Raw genomic sequence first — 19,281 nt, 5'->3', positions numbered from 1 at the left:
ATTTGTTAGTTTGAAATACAAGTTGTACATTTTAGCTGCTACTAAAATCAGTGAAATTGCTAGCTTTTCCTTGTTTATGCTGCTAGCTTATACATTATTCCAGCCTCTAAATACAAGGGGATAAAACAGCTGCTGAGTTTCCAAATCTGTAATTTCCCCAACAGCCAAATGCTTACCGCCCTGTTGCCTTTTCCCAACAAACCTAAAAGTGTAAAGACTCAGATACGTGTACATGTTACCAGATAGGCACAAACTGCCTATGTGGTCTTTTGCTGACACATCCAATTTGTTTTTCTTGCTCCCGAGCTGAGTGAACTAATGCTGGCCTAAACGTTATATGTCAATGTTAGTACTACGTTGTGTCTGACCTCTTGGCTTCCTCCCTCCTTAGGTACTCAATCTCTATTTGCAGCACGAAACTCACAGGCTTCTCAATGCTTTCTGTGTTCATGGTCACCAAAGGCAGAAGCAGGATGGAGGATGATAATTTAGCCTGCCTGCAGATTTGGGAAGATATTATAGCAGCTCACTTTTAGAAGATTATCTTCTAATCTCAAGAGGCTAGAAGCTGCATTGCTTCTTAAAATGAGTGCTTACATTCTGCAAAAACAGGCACTCATATGCCAGAAAGATAAAAGAAAGAATTGGCTCTGGGAAATGGATGAATGTGTTCCTTCCCAACGAAGTTACTTCCTAAGCATTTACCAGTTTCCCTGCTTAATAAGGGGTCATATCAAGAACAAGCACTATATTTAAGCAATTTCTGGAGCAGAAGTTTAAGTGAGAAGGAAGCACATATAAAAGTGCAGTTGTGTTTAGGCACCTTCTGAACTTTATCCTGAAAGGAACCTAAAAGATTTTACAGACAGATTGCAAGCGAGAGAATGAATCAGGAAGAAAGCACAAGGCAAAAGGAGAGGTTATCTTTACTCTCTTTATGCAGCTCTGCTCCTTGTACTCCTAATCACCTGATAATCATCTGAACCCTATAGTTCAGCTTCAGTAACTCACTTGTCCAAACACTTCAGCTGGGTAACTTCATCCTTCATTTGTTTCCTGTGCCTTGCCCTACAGAAGCTATATAAGCTCTCTGAGGGTTTTGCTGGTTACAGACTGTGGCTTGTAAGCTACAAAAACCCAAATGTAGGTCAAGATGAGTTGAAATCTTTTAAACACAGCCAGCCGCTCTTTCTTAAACATGTCCCTGGAGCAGCTGCATGAAGGATGTTTACAATTAAAAAAGCCCTCAAGCAGCCAGTTAAGAATGCACAGGATTATTCTAGCCAGCAGCATTCATTAAATGTCATATCTGAACATTCATTACCTTGAGCTTGATCAGCATCTAAAGAAGTGGCACTGTTGACTTCTAGCATCCTAGGGGCTCTTAGGACAAAGGCCCAACTAGAAGATAAACGGTCCTAGCAAGGACTCTGGGGAGAAACAGTGACTGGACACGAAGCGTTATGTCATACTGGCTTCTAGTAGGACCTAAAGGATCCCTCACTTTTCTTTTTTTTTCCTTCTTGATCTGACTTGTGCAATCAAAGAAACAGGAAAAAAGAGTGAAATATGTGAGCTCTGCTGAGAATGAGTCAATCCCTTGAAACCCAGCAGGGGCACCGTCTGCTCTCCTTATGGAGTTCAGTGGCTTTCATCCCGATTCAAGTGTCTCCTACTCCTCCCTCTCAGCTGAAGGCAGATGTGGGTTCACTAGCAACACTGGGCCTTGTTCTTTGTGAGCATTTAAGGCCTGAGCAATCATTTTAAATTGAAAGCAGAGACGGTGATGCTATTACAAGATTGTCTAGAGCAGCAATTCCCAACTGGTAAGACATGAGAACATTTACAAGAAAGGAGTTTCATGAAGTCTAGGCTAGAAATCAGCAAACAAAAGCATAAGCATGATGCAGAGCAGCATCTTCTTGGAATGAATGCTTTAAAATGTTGAGAAGAAAACTCTTTCCCAAAAGGTGTTGCCAGTACAGACTTCGGTCAGCTGTGGCATGGAGAAGGTCAAAGCAAGGCTCTGTGTGGCTATCCTAGGGTTTCATGTTCTTTCTGTATTCTAATGCCAAATAAACATTTATCTGCAGAAAGAAAATGTTCATATAACAAGCACCTTTCTTTTAACAGCTCATGTGCCAATGGGTGTGAAGCTGTTGGATTTTGTGCACGTGCAGTGCCATTTGAAATCAACTATGGACAGGGAGTCATGCACTTCAGCAGAGATGAGGGGTGTATGTCCATTTGTTTCGGACTAAAGGGAAACACATCTGTACAGTCCAGAATATGCCACCATGATGCACTGAGAAGGAAAAAGCCTAGCAGTAACAGCCTGGCTGCATGTAATTAGCATAGTATCCATGTACAGTTGAATGCTAATGCTATGAATAGTGTTACCTGGCACCAGATTACCTGTGAAGTAAACTGACTAAGAGGTGTCTTTCTTTAAAATTTATTTGTACCAACTCATAGGTTTACTTTACTTTACAGATATTCCTAAAATTTCCTTGAAACTCTGTTGTGACTTCACAGAAAAGGAAATCTGAAGAGGAATGTTCAACAGAGCCAGTGAGAACTGAGGTATTCAGAACCTCTGAAAATAAAGTAACTTTTCCTTAGGACTCCCATTTGAGTGATTGAGTTTTAAAAAAGAAAAAAAAAAAGTCTGTTTATCTTTTTTCGAAGTCCTAGAGCCTTTAAAACAGGAAAAGCATCTTGTGCTCCTAACAGATAGTCAATCCAAGGGAATTAGGAGTAAGAAAAGTATCATTGCCAGCAGACAACCTCCTCTTGAAGAGCAGCAGTTCCTCCTAGTTCACTCACTTTGTACTGCACCTGGAAGAGAAAGAGTCAAAAGGGATGGCTATAACTTTTCATGGGCTCATACTGGTAACTGCTCTCATCCTTTGCAGAGGCACGTGCTCAGTAAGACAAACGACATCCCAGGAAAAGGCAGCATCTTGCACTGCCTCCTTGTACAGCCTGCTCGGGTTGCAGGACACATCCTCTATCAACAGCTGAAAAATTCACCTCGGAATCAAAATGAACAACATTGAGGTCTCTGCAAATATACAACTCCTGACATTGTTGCAGCAAAGTACAGCTTTGCTGTGATTTGCTTATCTTGGCCACGTTTTTCTGAGTTGACTGCTGTTGAGTGGAAACAGAGTGAGGGGAGGAAAGAATTAGAGCCTGGACTGCGGTTTGCTCCATCACCCCTACAGGTATTTCAGAGCCTGGTGAGGAGGCAAGTTCTCTGCGGCTTGTGCTTTCCCTTTTTTGTAGCAGTTCAGAACCACATTTTAAGATACCTAGCAGTAATTTGATTGCAGCACAGAAGAAAGCAAGATGACAAAAAGGAAATGCTTTATCCATAGAACCTGGGCTTTTGGCGTGTCTGTCGCCATGTATGTTTATGATCTGGCTATAAATCCATTTCAGATAAAAAGTCAGTTGTTTGGGTTTTTTAAATGTGTAAATAAAAACTTTTAGAAGTACTAGAGTAAAAAGGCAATGTGCCTGGATTTCCCTACCCCTCCCCTTCGCGGTCTCTAGCTCCATGTTATAAAACAGCAGTTCTAAGGTCTTAGTATTGAAGAGGATTCAGTTTGTCCCCATCTCTCATTTGCTCTTCCTTCTATACTACTTTAGCACTTAACACAATTAACTGTAAATGGTTTATTAAACTAAATCCCCTGCCCTAGATTTGGACATCCCTAGGCAGATGTGCCGGTGCACCAGCCCTAGCCAGGCTCTGGGGTGGGGGAGAGGGCAGCCCTCAGTCCCCTGGGTGCCTGGGCGAGTGCCCCATTGCTGGGATCGGGGTAGTGGGCGGCAGGGCTGCAGCTCCATACAGACCTCTACACTCTCCATACATACTCATACGCACACCCCTTAGGCATCCTACCCAAGTCCCACACAGACCTTCACATGCATCCTCTATGCACTTCCCCTATATGCAAGCCACACGCTCACCCCAGAAAACATTTATACATCCCATACATATTTCATGCATGTCCCATGCAAGCCCATAAACACACCCCTCTATGCTTCCCCATACACGCACCCCATACAGTCTCCATACACACAGTCTATGCCCCCCGTATGCACCTTATACAGCCACCGCATCCCTATACGCTCTTCTGTACACATCCCATATAGCATCCATACAGACCCCTATACACTCCTCATGCACCCCTGCACACACAGCTCCATATCACTCCCCCATACAGGCCCCCATACCCAGCCGCCCCACCTGTGCGAGCCGCGCTCCGCAGGTGCTGGGCTGGGCTGGGCTGGGCTGGGCTGGGCTGGCCCGGGGCTGCCGGCCCCCCCTCGCCACCGCAGCTCGCCGTGGCGGGCCCGGGGCTCCCCCCGGCCCCGCGGCCGCTGCCTAATAAGGCTCCGAGGCGGCCGCCAGCCCGCGCTGGCGGGGCAGGGAAGGAGTTAAAGGCAGCCGCGCCGACCGCAGTGAGTATCGCCGCCGGGCACCGCTTCCCCCGCGGGCTCCGCGCTTCCCCCGCTGCCGGAGTGCGCGGGGCAGCGGCGCCGGGCCGGGCCGGGCCGGGCCGGGCGAGCGGCAGGTGGGCTGCGGGCTGCGGGCGGGGGCGCCGGGCCGGGGCTGGGGGAGCTCGGCGGCGGGGTGGCTCCGGCAGCGCTCCCCGTAGCGCCGGGCTCTGCCTGCCGGCTGCGCCCCGGGCCGCGGAGGGAAGCCCGGGGGCGGGCAGGGGTGGGGGGTACCGGGGCATCCTCCGGAGGGGGAGGTGGAGTAGGCGGAGAAGGAGGAGGGAAACCTGCTGCTCCGGAGGGACGCGGTGGCCGCGCCGCAGCGGGCCAGCCCAGCGGCCGGGGCTGCGGGCGGATGCCGGGCTTGGAGCATCGGAGCCGCGGGTGTCCTGCGGGCGGCTCCCATCCCCTCCCCTGCAAGAGCCTCAGCGGGGCTCCCGCGGGGCGAAGCGCTCACCTGCGGCTCCCCTCCCAGAGCGCATTAACCGGGAGCGAGCAAACCTGGTAGTAAGTACTTGTCAGCTTTTATGTGTGATTTGTTATAGTTTTATCGTTCTCTGTTGGCAGGTAGCAAAGGATTGCTGAGAACAAGCATTTATAGGCTAGGCTGTAATGATCACCTCTTTGGCTCTCCCTTGGACTTCTGAGCCTTTCAAATATAAGGGTGCATATGTGGAGGCACATGTAGAAATGTTCCTTCGCTGCACATCTACATCTTTCACGTTTCAGGCAAAATGTATGTGGATATTTTTTTTTTTTAACTTCTGCTGTTCTCAGAGTAATTTGTACCACGTTGCACAACACGCTTAGGGTCTCAGAGAAGGATAAATCCTGGTGGCACCACTTAAACATACTGCATAAGGATGGGGGAAGGAGATGAATGCTTAAAATCATTAACTTGGGGCAGGGGGGAGGAGGTGAAATCACTTCTCTGCATGCTGCCTTCACACTGTGGAGCAATATGCTTTTTGGGATTCTTTGCCATTTAATCCTCTTTCCTATATGTGCACATCTGGACTCTGGCCTGGCACCGCTCCCTGCACTCAGACTGGAAGGGAGTGGCATGGCAGACTAGCAGGGGCTGGAGACCAGGGACGAAAAGACAGAGAATCCTGCCCTTCTCTTACAGTTTAAAAATACTTTTTAGCCTCAGCCTTGTCTTCTGCAGGGTAAATCCATAGGAATACTTCTCCCAGAGTCAGGAAGCAAAATAAAAAGTATTTTGAAGCCTAGATTATGCTCTCTACAAAGGGAAAGGCTGTGAGGGTAAGTGCAAATACCTGGTTCCACACACCCTACTTCTGAGGGTTTCCAAGCGTTGAACCCTCGGGAGGGTGAGCGTGGAGTTACATGATGTGCGGAAGGTGTGTTCCCCACCACGAGTCTCAAAAACGATGCCATCTCTTAGTGGAGTGCTGGAAATACCATTTCTGTCGGTGAAGCTGCGAGGGAAGGAGTAATTCCTCTCACATTTTAAATCCCAAACAGAACGACTACCTCCCTCCCCCTACTTCCTGCACACATGTCTTTATTTTTTTTTTCCTAATGACTTGCATTATTATTTGCCAAATACGGTATGTGTCTTCCTGTGCAACTTTATATTTGCTGGGATGTTCCTGGAACTAGGCTCTAAGAGTGCATTTTAGGAGCTTTCTGTTTTTAAACCAGCATTATATTTACTAATAACTGTCAGATGGCATGAATAGTTAATTTTCTTCTGGCACATATCCACATTATTTTCTGATTCCTCAAATGATACTGTTCTTCTGCAGCTAGTCGCTATGTGCACTGCAGTTTTGTAACAGTGCTCACTAGGACACGTTTCTGTAAGACACCTATGTTTCACTCGTCCTTAGCATTTGCGTTCTAACCCTAGAGGACAAGTGTTTTAACTCAGCAGTAACGGGAGTGACTTTGTTGGTTGTACTAGGAGAATGTCTGCCACCGGAGGACCAGTCACTAGAAGGACAGGCAGCACGTCCTGTGCTGGTGTGCGATATATTAATGGCATTTAACCTTTTTAGAGAGACATGAGCAGAAAGAAAATGCCTGGCTTAATACACATCACAGCTAGGATTTTATATAAATGTGGGAGGCTCACACTAGTTAATGTCACTGGCCCAATTTTTATTGGTCTTGCAGGGAAATCTTAAAAGGTCTGCTGCAAAGAAAGTTAGAAATCTGATATTTTGCTGTTGCAAGCATCTCTCCGTAGCTTTTGTTGCCTTGCTACATGGTGCAAAGGAAGATGAAGGAAATAAATCAGTGAGATTCTGGTGGTTTGCTTGTATAATGCTGAAAGGGAATTTATAAAGTCTGAAATAAGCAGCGATTACATATTGTCACTGGCTTAAGTTAAACGTAAGAGACGCATGATTTTTCACCAGTTTTTGGTCTGTTTTGTGTTCTCCCTGACTCCTCCTCTAAGATCATTAGGACTTCCTCTGGGCGATGATCCTATTTTTACAGTCAATCAAAATCCATACCAATATCCTTACGCAGGCCAAATACACTGTATTAGAAAGACTATAAACCAACAGCTACAAATTACTTTCAGAGCCCTTCTAAAACAAAATGCAGATGTAAATAGAGTTCAGAACTGCTCCAAATGCTGTGCCTTAGAGTTGTAGATGTCTAAATCTGGAAAGTGTGCTCAGAAGCTCTGTTTGAGAGCCATGTAGGGAGATGGCTGACGTTTTTGGTTGGACTCTGGAGAACTGGGAGCCACGGTCTGTGGTTGTTGGACTCTTCCAGGTAGTTTGGGTTCAGGCCTGAGCATGGGCTGGAAAGGATCCTGGAGTGCTTCAGCCTATTTTTGCAGAAAGACTCATCCCCTCTCCTTCATAAACTTATCAAGTTCGTATTAAAACATGCTGCAGTTGTTTGCTTTTGCTGTTTACAGCTGTACTCAATAGCGTTTCCAAACTTTACTCCACGGGTACGAGTTAGGAGGTAACAAAGGTTTTTGGGTTTGTGGGGTTTTTTTTCCCTTCCCTTGGCTGGTTAATACCCTCTTCTCTCTTTGATGCTAAATTATTCATTTTTAACCTCCCATTGGAAGGTAGGATGTCCTTTCTTTCATTGCTCTAGAAACATGTTGCTATACCTGTTGCAGTAGACTTTTGTAAACTTTTTCTGAGCCTGAATGACGACAGTGGCATCCACTGTTCCAGACGGGATCTTAGCAAGCCTTGTACAGCTGCCTTCATCCCCTTCACTGATGGAATTGCTTCCGTAATGTACATTAGGATTACATGTGCTGTTTGGATTTCAGCACTGCATGCAGAGAAGATACGATTCATCTATAGTGCTGAAAAGGATTCATTAGTGAAGCCAGATGGATCCAGGTAGGATAGACTCTGGACTTTTTTTTTAAATTTATCACAGCTTTAAATGTCATCTATGTTGTCTGTGATGACACTATGGGTTTTGCTAAAATCTGGATCTTTCCCAAGCAATTATAAAGGGTCTGTTGAATGTGCTACAGCAAGGTCTGTCTCTAATAACGTCTTCATTAAGCCTCTCTACAAACAGAAGAGTATACTAATTGCCAGACTAATGTGTAATTTGGCTCCATGAACAAGCTACTGAACACTAACTTATGAATGGAAACTTAAAAGGATCATTTGCAACCTGCTACGTGAAAGAAATACCAAAGTGGAATGAAAATACATTTGTACCTCTGTTGTTGCTGTTACTATTAAAGCTGATACAGAATTACAGTTTAATTTGCCTGTGAATCTTGACTAATGTCATAAATTTTTTTTCTTCCACTGAAGTTTCAGCAGCTGCTCCCTGTATAAAAGCTAGAAATAGCTGGTTCTCCTTTGGTGGGAATTAAAGGAGAATTGAGCTCTATAGAAATGAGGAGATTAGAGCTCCATGAGGCATATACCCATTTAATGCTGCTGGAAACCAAACCCGCTCGAATAATCTTAACTCTCACTTCTGGTGAGCAGAAATTCTGTGGGGGGGGAAAAAAAAAAAAAAAAAAAATCCCTTAGTGACTTATTAACAAAGGCTTTTCAGGTTTACTGGGATTTTATCATGTGAGCCTAATCTACCTTTTGTTCATCCAGTTGGCAAGCTTTAAGATTTAAAAGGGTCTGCAGAAACTCCTCCCCCAAACTCCTTATTTAATTAAAGAGACTTGAAGCATTATTTACCTTTGAGTCTTCCATTTATGTGGGAACAATGATTTGGGTTTAACATATTGTAAAATATTTGTGAATGGTGCATTATAAGCAGAGACAGGGAAAAGAAACACCAGCTCTGGCAATACCTTCAAATTTACACTGTCCTATATGGGTTCACTCAGAATGTCTGGAAGTGTGGCCTCTCCTATATAAATACTAAAGTATAGATACAGGAGTGTAACTCTACAACAAATTTCCCTGCCTCTGTAGGTGACTAAAGCGCCTGAATGTGAGTCAGTCTTCAATTGCTTCTACAGGAGCTCTCCAGAGTCCTTGGATGTGCAGATCAGGCTTTGCACATACCGATATTTTATATATTTTGCTTTGGTAGTTCAGCAAAGACAGACTGGTAGCTGTAGTTCTCTCACTGGTTCCCCCAGTTTCTTCTCCTCCCCCACTCCATTCATCGCTGTAGCTGTGAGCATCAAGTTGCAGATAAAACGACTTCTGAGAGAGCAATGGGATGCAGCTCTTGCCAAAGGCAATTAAGTGCTTAGGATTACAGTGTGCTTTACAAAGTGTGTTCTAGCTGAATCTCTTTCCTCTTCTGCTTGCTGGCACAAAGCAGTTTCTTGGCACTTACCTTTGTTATAACAAGTCTGAGCATTGCTAAACTTCACTACAGTGTGTCAGCTCGCTAAGTAAGTCTAGCAAGCTGCAGTGTCTTATGTTTTGAAGACAGTCTTGCTGGTGATTCTTCAGTAAGTCAGCTTGACCTCATCACCTCTGCTGTAATTGGATTAAATTCAGTCGCTGGCCAAAAACATGGCCAGCTGATGGCATATTAATTATTCGGACTGAAGTGCTGTTTTGCATGCACAGGATTCTTGGTGCCAAAGTCATTTTTAAGGCTTGTGATACAGCTGATGTGCCACAGGGTACAGAACTGTCACGGAGGGACATTTTCAGTTATTTTCTTCATCAGGAAAGGATTAAAACAGACCATGCATTCTGTTTGAAAGTAGAAGATATAACCAATGGGAGAAGGAAGAGATGCTCTATTTGCCAGTCATGTGCATCACTTGCTGTTTCTTCTTGTGAAATGTGATAAATTGCTGAGTGTCCACAGGTGGTTTGAAGCTGCAGACCTCCTGGCTGAGGAAAGTGAGTGATGGTATGTTTTACACACCCGCTGCAGTTTACTTCTAATTGTTGCACAGCAGGTTAAGACCATTGCTCTGAGTTGTCTTTTTACTGCTTCTGTTATTCTCCAGCTGTCTTGTGATCTGGGGTATTTGCAGAGCGACAGGATGATATCCGAACAGAAAGATGTGCCCAAAATGGTACCGGAACTGCGTAGTGAAGGATAATCTGACCGCCAAGCCTGTAGAATCATAGAATCGTTAAGGTTGGAAAAGACCCTTAAGATCACCGAGTCCAACCATTAACCTAGCACGGCCAAGCCCACCACTAAACCATGTCCTCGAGCACCACGTCTACCCGTCTTTTAAATACCTCCAGGGATGGAGACTCAGCCACTTCCCTGGGCAGCCTGTTCCAATGCCTGACCACCCTTTCAGTGAAGAAGTTTTTCCTAATATCCAACCTAAACCTCCCCTGGTGCAGCTTGAGGCTGTTTCCTCTCGTCCTATCACTTGTTACTAGGGAGAAGAGACCGACTGTAGTTTCATCCCAAGACCTTTTATATACTGTCTAAAAGAGCATAATCCAGCTTTCAGTGAGAAACGCTGCTAAGTAGCAAAAATCACTATCCTGATTGTTAACCTCAGCAAAATATTAAGGGATTAAGCAAAATATTAAGGGTAATGGGGAGACCAAGGACTGAGTTGCAAATACTCTTACAAAGAGGATCAGGATTTGAATGGCTGGAGAGACACAGTGGTACTTGGTCTGGCATAGACACCCTGAGATGTTCCAAATAATGAAAGGATCCCTGGTTTGTGACTTAGCTGTTCTTATCTGCCTGGAAGTATTGCAAATTTCCTGCTTGATTTTAAGGCCTGTAAGAGTTGTGTTTTGCAGGCAGCATGAGTCAAAGGAACTACAACTACCAGCTCTTAATTCTGACGAGGACATTGTTGCATTTGATTTCAAGGTGATGTTGTTTTCTTAAGTGCTATAAACTGATGAATACTCATGGTGCAAAACAATAGACAAACAAGGTGAGACAGGGATGTGAGATTTTCTGTATCTACTAAATGACAGTCATGATTTCATTTACTGTGTAAACATGCAGTGCAAATAATAACAAGGATGCCTGCTTTAATACCCCATTTTAAAATGTACATAGTTGTATAATGATATTTTCTGCAGTGTTAATTCTTATGAATTTGCTTGTCTCTTAACAGAATAAATATATCATTCCATTAATTCCTTATAATGATGCAAGCAGTTTGTTAAATACCAAAGGAAAGGCTTTTTTCATTCTTATCTTTTATGTCATGTATTTGGAATCAGTGTAATTTAAAAAAAAAGTCACTGACCATCTCTCCTGAACAAGGATTAACAGTCTGACCAGGTAAAGAAAGAGTGTGAGGGTATGTTCTGTAAGAAGCACTCACAAAGTCTAGGTCAGGGAGCCACTGCCTGTAGGGTCTTAGGCTGTTGATTATATCAAAGGGAAAGTTACAAAACAGAAGCAATAAGCAGGCTGTGTTTAAAATACACAGGGGAGACAAATTTGTCAAAAATGGCCTGCTTTACTCAGGTTATTTACCTTAGATCCTTTATGATCAAAAGCTTTCCTTTCCGTTGGTGGAAGAAGAGGAAGGTATTAAGTCAATGTTTCATGTCTGAAAGTGTTGCTAGCTCTCCCCATCACTAGTTCAAGTCCAGCCTAGTTTTGGAGGTGAGAAAATTTTCTGTTTTGTGCAGCATAAGTTTATTCCAGTGCTGTTGTGGGTTAGCCTGGTGGGATCTGCCTGTACACATGCCGCTGCTGTTTAAGGGCTGACATTCTGGCAGTGGTGGCCTCAGGGGGTGTATCTTGGGCAGAGCCTGTGAGACCATCGCAGAGGGAGCCCTGGCTTTGAAATGTAACAGCTGGTGTATGGGTGTCTCACCCCCAACGTAAGAGCAGTGCAATTCCTCTGACCTCAACAGAGTTGCAGCATTCATGGTTTTCAGTAATGTGGGAGAGAAACTGGGCCTATATTCTTTTAACTGGTCTATTTAGCAGCTCTTTTCCATATGCAGTCTCCATGCCAGTGACAGGGGCTTCCTGGAGCTGACAGGAGACACAAAAGACCCTCTTCTCTAAATCACTGGACCTTAAGAATATTGAAAGGATGTTACAACAAGCCTCATAATACACCATTGTCAGGCTCTCTCTGAAGATGCCTGCGGTGGTATCGTACCTCTAAGCTTTCCAGAGGGGGTGCGATGACCCCACATGGAAGAAAATAGAAGAGTAATGGTTTGGGTGGCTGTGAGGAATTTTATGGTACTCCTTCCCCTGGCTGTAACTTGAAACCAGCTGGAGGCATTTAGTGCTGACTGAACTCGTATCAGTAAGAGGCAAGCAAATATCTGAGCATGTATCGTGCAGTTTTTTTCGGAAGAGATCCTGGCTTGTGTGTCTACACATGTCTGGGTGCATCTTTCTCGCAGACGGGGGAGTGGTGAAAGAAGGTTTATTTCATTTTCTTCATTTGCCTTTCTTCTTCCTGCTCATTTTCTTGTTCACAGTACAGCAGTTTTCCATGTTGCTGTGAAAATGTCCGTGGTCGTGAGTGGAGTAAACGCATTTGAATGGAAGAGGCTGCCGGGTTTTGAAGTCTGAACTTCAGCGTTCCCAGGGGAGCTGTGGAGTTTGCCTTCTGCCCTTCCTTCAGCCCTGCTCAGGGATGTGCCCTAGCAGCACGCAGTACTCCTGCAGGAGAGTTTGTGCCAACCTACCTCTGTGTTGCTGGCAAAACAGGCCTGAGTCAGAGAATTAAATTTTTTTTATTGTTTTCTTGGCAATCAATGCAAACTTCTGATCACTGCTTCAGATACTGAGGAACAAGACCACCACAAACAATTATGAAGTTGCTTACATAAATAGTTATTCAGCCCTTTCCCTTGTAGTCTCAGCTTGCTGCACACTCGCTGCAGGTTGCAGAATCGCAGCAGTGCTGAGGCAGGCTGTCCCTCGGGGTGTCCCTGCCCCCTTTGCCATGGAGGACGCCACAGAGCGTCTCCAGCCCTCAGCAGCCGCCATTTTCTTTCCCTAACACCTTGTATCGCGGCGCTTCTCTGGCTGACGGACGTTTTGGCGCCATGGCCGGGCTCTGGCGTGCGGTGGTTTTCCCCGCCGGGGCCCCCCTCAGCGCCAGAGCTGGCGGGAACCGGCCGGGACCAGCTCGAGGCGGCTCACGGCCCCCTGACAGCCCGCCCCGCTGCCCCGCCGTGCAGCCTGTCGCTCACACCGGTTACGATGTCGTTATGTGAGAGACGTGAATAAAGGTGTGGCTGTGGGATGGCGGTGAGTATCCATGAGGGAATCCCCTCACACTGAGGGGCAGGTGAGGAGGCAGGAGCTGTGCTGTGTCCTGCAGACATGGCTGGCCTGAACGCCTACCAGGCAGGCTCGAGAGCACTCCCTCCATTTTACCTCAGCCCTGACCTGTAGGACCAAAGCTTTATTGGAACTGATGGGTCATTTTGCTCAAGTTACATGCTTAAGTCAACCTGAACTTTTATCAATACTGATCAATTAAGCACATCTTATGCAGAGTAAAAGTCCATGTGGCTGTTTAAAAGGCTGGTTTATATGTTTTTTTCCAAATGCTTCTAAACTTAGTCAGCAGAGGTATTGCTCCTTCATTTTGCCTGAAATTGTGCCATTATCTAGTTCATCTCAGATGACTAACAAAATATTTAGCTCTCATTCAATCTATTTAGGTCGTGCCTGATATGAAACTTGAAGCTATATTCTTTCTCCAAGGTATTTCCAAGCTATAGCTGTGGAGGTTGAGGTATGGAGACCAAATCGGTAGTCCTGGTTAGCTTGAAGAGAAGTGGGGGCTCAGTTCCTGACTGGACCACAGTGACATCGAGAAAACGAGGTTGCAAAAGTTAACGACTTGCATGGCATCTCAACAGCAAGGTCAGAAAGTCAGAGATGTTCAATCGTTTTCCAGGTAAAATGGTGTGGACCTTACTCCTTTCTCCACATGTGTGATCTTGACCTTAGACTTCATGTAGTGTCCTCTAACTGCAAACTCTTTACCACTTTATCCTTTTTGCTTTGTCTGAGATGGTAAAAGTAAACATAAATATGTAAATACCTTTTACTACTTGACATTATATTGTTTTGGTTTTTTATTATATTGTATTTTGCTTGACAACTAAGGTAACCTGCTTTGGACTTGGTGTGATTGCTCATCAGTGCATGAGCACTGTGCAGGGTCCTCTATGTGTGACAGGTGCCTGTATATTACATTAGCAATATATGGTTATTGATACTGGTGTAGGGAGCTCCAGTTACATAGCCTACTTGTCACCAAATTAAGGAGGAGAAAAACACACGGTGTTTCATGTCTGTTCAAGCCTGTTATGTGTTCTGTGGTGAACGGAATTCACTATATAGCTTTCTAGTGCTAGTTCCTTTCTAGACAGTTTTATTACAAGCATAGGGTTTTGAGACAGACTGTGTCAAGAGCAGGCAAGAGTTAACTTTGTCAAACCTTGTTAATTTTTGATCTGTGTAGCACAGAAATTTTTTCCCCAACAACCAAACAAAAATATTTTCTTTTAAAACTGTAAATTGAACCTCAAAACAAAGGATTTATTGTATTGAAGACAAACTCGCTGTAATTGCACTTCTTGTGAGATTTTTTTTTTTTTCTTCTGTCCAAGCTTGTATTTCACTTACAAGACAGGAAATACAGCTTTGCTGATTAAATTTTTTTGAGATATAACAACTTACTGTCTTCAAAGACGGTGTTCATTTAAAAAATGCTTCTGAAATGAAATTTTGTAATGAATTAAAAATTAAATTAAAATCTTGGTTTACCTGGGTTGGTAAAATAATTACTTATGGATGTGTGTACAGACATAAAAGGTGCTTTCAGGGGGTGTTAAAACTCTGGCACCTGTAACTGGTCTAAATTGCTTTATTTCTTATTCTTTGCTGTTTGTATCTGTGCCTGTCCCACTCCCACTGCTGCCATGAGATGTAATGAATATGTTTGCTTTCTATTGACTTGCTGCTTTGCTGGGGTTAGAATCCAGATAAAATAACAAAATTAATCCAGAAGCTGCACAGGAGGAAGAATACCAGCCATGTGTATATCTTATTTTATTGCATTATTTATGCATAATTATCATTAGATACTAAGAGACAGTGGTCAGCATGTTGGCGGAAAGCAGATCTCTAAAACAATATTCCTGTATTAACCCATGCAATGAATTCTAGTCTGGTTGTCACAGTGGCAGGAGGTCCTTTTCTGAAGCCCTGATGAATCTTGGTCATTGCTTATCCTCAGGAAGTGGTACAATGCGTGGGAATGCTGAGTTTACCTAAAAATGAATAACATTAAAACCTCCTCAGCATTCAAGTTAGCCCAATATTGTGTCCGACAAGTTAACAGAAGATTCTTCAACATCTGTTTTTTGAGATCCACTTCTCCTCCTACCTCTCCAGCTTCCATGGCTCTTGTGTTAAGAATATTAGAGGATACGTACTTGTTTAGTCCTTTAAGTGTATGTTTATGGACCTGTTGTCCAGGAGTTTGTTTAATCCCTTTTTGAACCCATGGACATCCTTTGCCTTCACAGCCTGGTGTGACAGCAAGTTCCAGAAGCTTGTAACCTGCTGGGTAAACAAGTATTTTCTATTTAAATGGGTTTATTGCTAGTTTCAGTGAGTACCGCCGTGTTCTAGTGTTGTAGGATTTGGCAAATAACGGTTCTGCATTTAGCAGCTCACGGGTTTTTTGTTATACCTAGTCATATCTACCCTCAGCCACCTTCTCTCCAAGCTGAGGAGTCCTAGCCTTTTTAATCTCTCCACGTAAAGTATCTGCTCCGTTTCCATTTGGTTGCCCTTTTCTGCACCCCTCTAACATTACGATGTCCTTGGTTTGTAGAGAGCAGATCACAATGCTCAAGTTGTGGGAGCGCTCAGGCTGTGTGAAGTGGCAGAAATGCCCTGTCTTGCTCTCTTTCTGATGGCGCCCTGTATTTTGCTGGCTTTTTTGACTGCTGCTGACCCCTGAGCCCCTGACTTCAGAGAACTGTCAAGGGTGGCTCCAGCTTCTGAGTAGGAACGGTTAGAGCTGGTATTGCCTAGATGAATTACTTGAAATTTATCAATGCTAAAGCCTACCTGCCAACTTTTTTCCCAATCAGTTTTGTCATTGATGAACATACTGAGTAACACCAGTCCTAGCACTGATTCCAGGGATTGCACTGCTGATTCCTCTCCATCTTAAAAAATGTCTGTTAAGCCCTATCCTTTGCTTTCTTATTCTTTCTAATGTGCTCCCTCTTACTGTGAATGAAGTGTGGTTCCCAGGTTCCCCTACACAGCCCTTCCTGGAGCTGGGAGTTGTGCAGGCAGAATCTGCGACTCCTCCAGTACAGAGGCTCTCTATAATGCTGGCTTACACACCTCGGCTACTGGTTCTTCCAATTCACATTTGAATTTCTTCAGAACTTGTGTGAACATTGTTCTGTCCCAGTGATTTATTAACACCTCAATTCCTTGTTTGGTCTAGTATTTCCTGAATTTACTTCAGATTGATCTGGCTCCTCTGCCAGATTTGCAAGAGAGTGCAATGGCTGTGGAAATGTCCCCAAAGATTTCAGGAGTAAAGACTGATGTAAAGAATTCACTGAGCTTCTCTGCTACAGCCTTATCATCCCCATGTGCCCCTCTTACATCCTTGTCATCTCGCAGTTCAACCGCTTTCCCAGCTGGCTTCCTGTTGTTGATATATTTAAAGAGCTGTTTACTAGCACCATGATCTTTGTTTGCAGGCACTTTTTGGATTGTCTTTTAGCCCTCTTAATTTCCTGCTTACATTTGACTTGCCATGTTTTATGGGCTTCCCTGTCTTTACTTAAGCAATCCATTTCCTAAGAGCTGACCTATGCCCTGCAATACTCTCCTAACTCTCCCTGAGGCTTCTTGCTTTTTGAACTGCTCCTTTTTAGTGTCCTCCTTCTTTCTTGCCACATCCTTATATAGTTCCCTTTCTTAAAATTGAATATCTGTACACTGCTTTTGTTTGGTGACCCTTAGTATCAGTGCCATTCTTTGTGTTACCTAACAGGTAGCCTTTATAGCTTTCTCTGTTTTGCATTGTACCCTATACTTAGAAGTCTCTCTTCTACTGGAGAACTGTATATGGATCTAGAATAATGACTGATACTATATTGTCCCTTTCTTTTCCATATGGGAAACACTGAGTATTTCTGAATGTCCTCATGTGTTGTCGATATATGGCAGCTATTAGTATTGTAATACTCTGTGGAAGCCATCTATTAAAACTGAGAGGCACAAGCTGGGCATGAAGCTGTTCCAGGTGCTAATGGAGCTACATATATTACCTTTTGCATACACACAGTGTGTGCAAAAGTGATTAAAACTTTGCACTTATACATATTCTAGCCCAGGATTTCATAAAATTCAAAAGCCCTCCACTTAAAACGTCCGGGAAGAAGATAGCCTTGCTTTTCCAGTTTTGCAGACATGGAAAAAACCTGAAGGAGAATACTCTGTGATTATATGAGAGGTCTGTGGACTTGTTTACAAGAGCTGAAGTGTGCAGTTACAGGAAGACTGTCCTGCCATAAAGCATGCACATGCATCTGAAGGAGCAGTACAGAAGTTTATTCTCTACAGATGCACTTCTAAGGGCTGCTTTTGCAGATGCAGTCCAGCACTGGAACAGATATGCAAGCGAGTTATTGTTGATTAATATTGCTTAGCTAGTCAAAGCTAATATTAACCAATAACACCTAGGTATCTGAATAAACCTAGTACTGTGCTCTCTTTGCACTATATTAGTCAAGTCACATATATTCTTTTTACTAGAAGCATAGGACTGAAGCGTTTAGTTGTTTTTCTAGGCCATGTCCAGTCCCCTGCTGTAGCCGTCACCCTGCATTCTGTAAGTAGAAACACCTAAAATTGCAGAGCTTGTCTGTGCCTGTGCTTTGTTGTTGAAGGTCTTATATTGAAGCCTACTATGTATCTGCCTGGACCAGAAAGCTGTTGGAAATGTACACGCTGTCTCTGTGTGATGACTTTGCTGATGAGTTGCAGGAGTTCCCCAATATATGAGAAGCTAAATAATGAAGCAGAGTTGTATACTTTAAAAGTTACTGCAAAAAAAATGAAAGTGAAATTTTCCAGAGCAATTTCTTCATCAAAGCTGACTGGGGTAACATCTGTGGTGAAAACCTGTACTTCATCACTTCCATGTAATATGTGTAAGGGAAATGATGTTAAGTTAGAGTTGTGTGTAATAAAGAGGAACTGGACTTCACAATACAGAAGACTTCTTACAGTCCTGTATCTGACTAATCCATTCTCTTGAGTGATTTCTTATCAAATGAAACTTCAGTGGCTGTCAGGATCTTTTGTGATCATCAGCTTCTGGGGAGGTATTTAGCTGTGGAATTGTTCTCAGTGCCAGGCTTCAGAAGGACTTTGCTTGTTATCTAGATATACTTTTCTACTTTACAGTTAGACTGGTAGGTTTATGTAGCTACTCCAGCCAGACTTCACTTGTCTGATATTTAGGTATCAATAATTTCAACAGCATATTAATATATATATTTTCCTAACTGTAAAATTCATTAATGTGAATTATTTGCAGGATTTCTACTAGAATGCTTTACAAATAGCATGGTCAAATACATAGTTCTTACTACTTTCATCACTAGGTTTCAAAACACTTTACAAAGAAGTATCAGAGGGAAAGGAGTTTGAAAGGACTTCTCTAAGGCCTGAAAAAAGGTAAGCAAGGTGAATCTTCTGATTCCATGTCTGAATGCAAAGTTGTCTTATTCTAACTAAAATCAACTTAGTAGTTCAGTGAATAAAACTTGTAGATGAATACACTTGTATTACCCATAGTGTAGGCTTAGTCTAGATTTAGCTTAATGTACTGGAAAAAAAATATAAACAGAAAAGTCCCTTATAAATGCAAGTGTACCCATGAGAATGTTTAGGTGTTATCAGATATTTAAGTTCTTACCTTTAAACTCCATGCTTCATATGCAGAATTTCTGGAGCTCTTTGAATTTTTTAGCCCAATTCTCTGTGAGTCTCTAATGTTAGATTTTGCACTGTACTTGCATTAATATTAGTTCTGTTGGCACGGCTGGATTAATTAGCTCAAAAATATGTAATTAATATAGTGGCAAGCTAAAATATTAATTTCTTCCACAATGAGAGACTCAATGTAAAAACAGTTTTCAGAGGTTAACTCTGACAACTTATTATCCATAGCTATTCCACCCCATTTGCAGATCAAGAAGATTTTTAGATGCTTATAGACTGAACATGAAGCTACTACTAGCTACCTTTGGAAGTTTGTAGCCTGAAAAATAAATAAGATTAAAAATCACCCTTTAAACTTATTACATGGACTCCCTGTGCCTTGCCCCTTCCGGATGA

The 19,281-nt window shown here is 43.4% G+C and overlaps 1 protein-coding gene across 6 annotated transcripts in view; it reads left to right on the top strand.

The window, feature by feature from the left end:
- The first annotated feature begins 4,537 nt into the window (after positions 1-4,537).
- The window catches only part of MYLK (myosin light chain kinase), a 220,239-nt gene continuing 205,495 nt past the window's right edge, over positions 4,538-19,281 (top strand). For 2 of the 6 annotated variants that reach the window (XM_082311646.1, XM_082311645.1), the window contains exons 1-2: positions 4,822-5,016; positions 18,546-18,618. Coding sequence is in view for 2 of the 6 variants with exons in the window: in XM_082311643.1 (XP_082167769.1) it covers positions 13,771-13,789; positions 18,546-18,618 (92 nt within the window). In the remaining 4 variants the exon portion in view is untranslated. Of the gene's footprint in view, positions 4,587-4,821; positions 5,017-13,714; positions 13,790-18,545; positions 18,619-19,281 lie in introns of those variants that run through there. The other 4 variants (XM_082311643.1, XM_082311642.1, XM_082311647.1 and 1 more) reach the window with 3 other exon arrangements.

This window comes from Platalea leucorodia (assembly GCF_965183815.1).
Source record: "Platalea leucorodia genome assembly, chromosome: 5".
NCBI classification, from domain to species: Eukaryota; Metazoa; Chordata; class Aves; order Pelecaniformes; family Threskiornithidae; genus Platalea; species Platalea leucorodia.
Note: the sequence above shows the minus strand (reverse complement) of the source record. Positions and strands in the feature narration are given on the sequence as shown.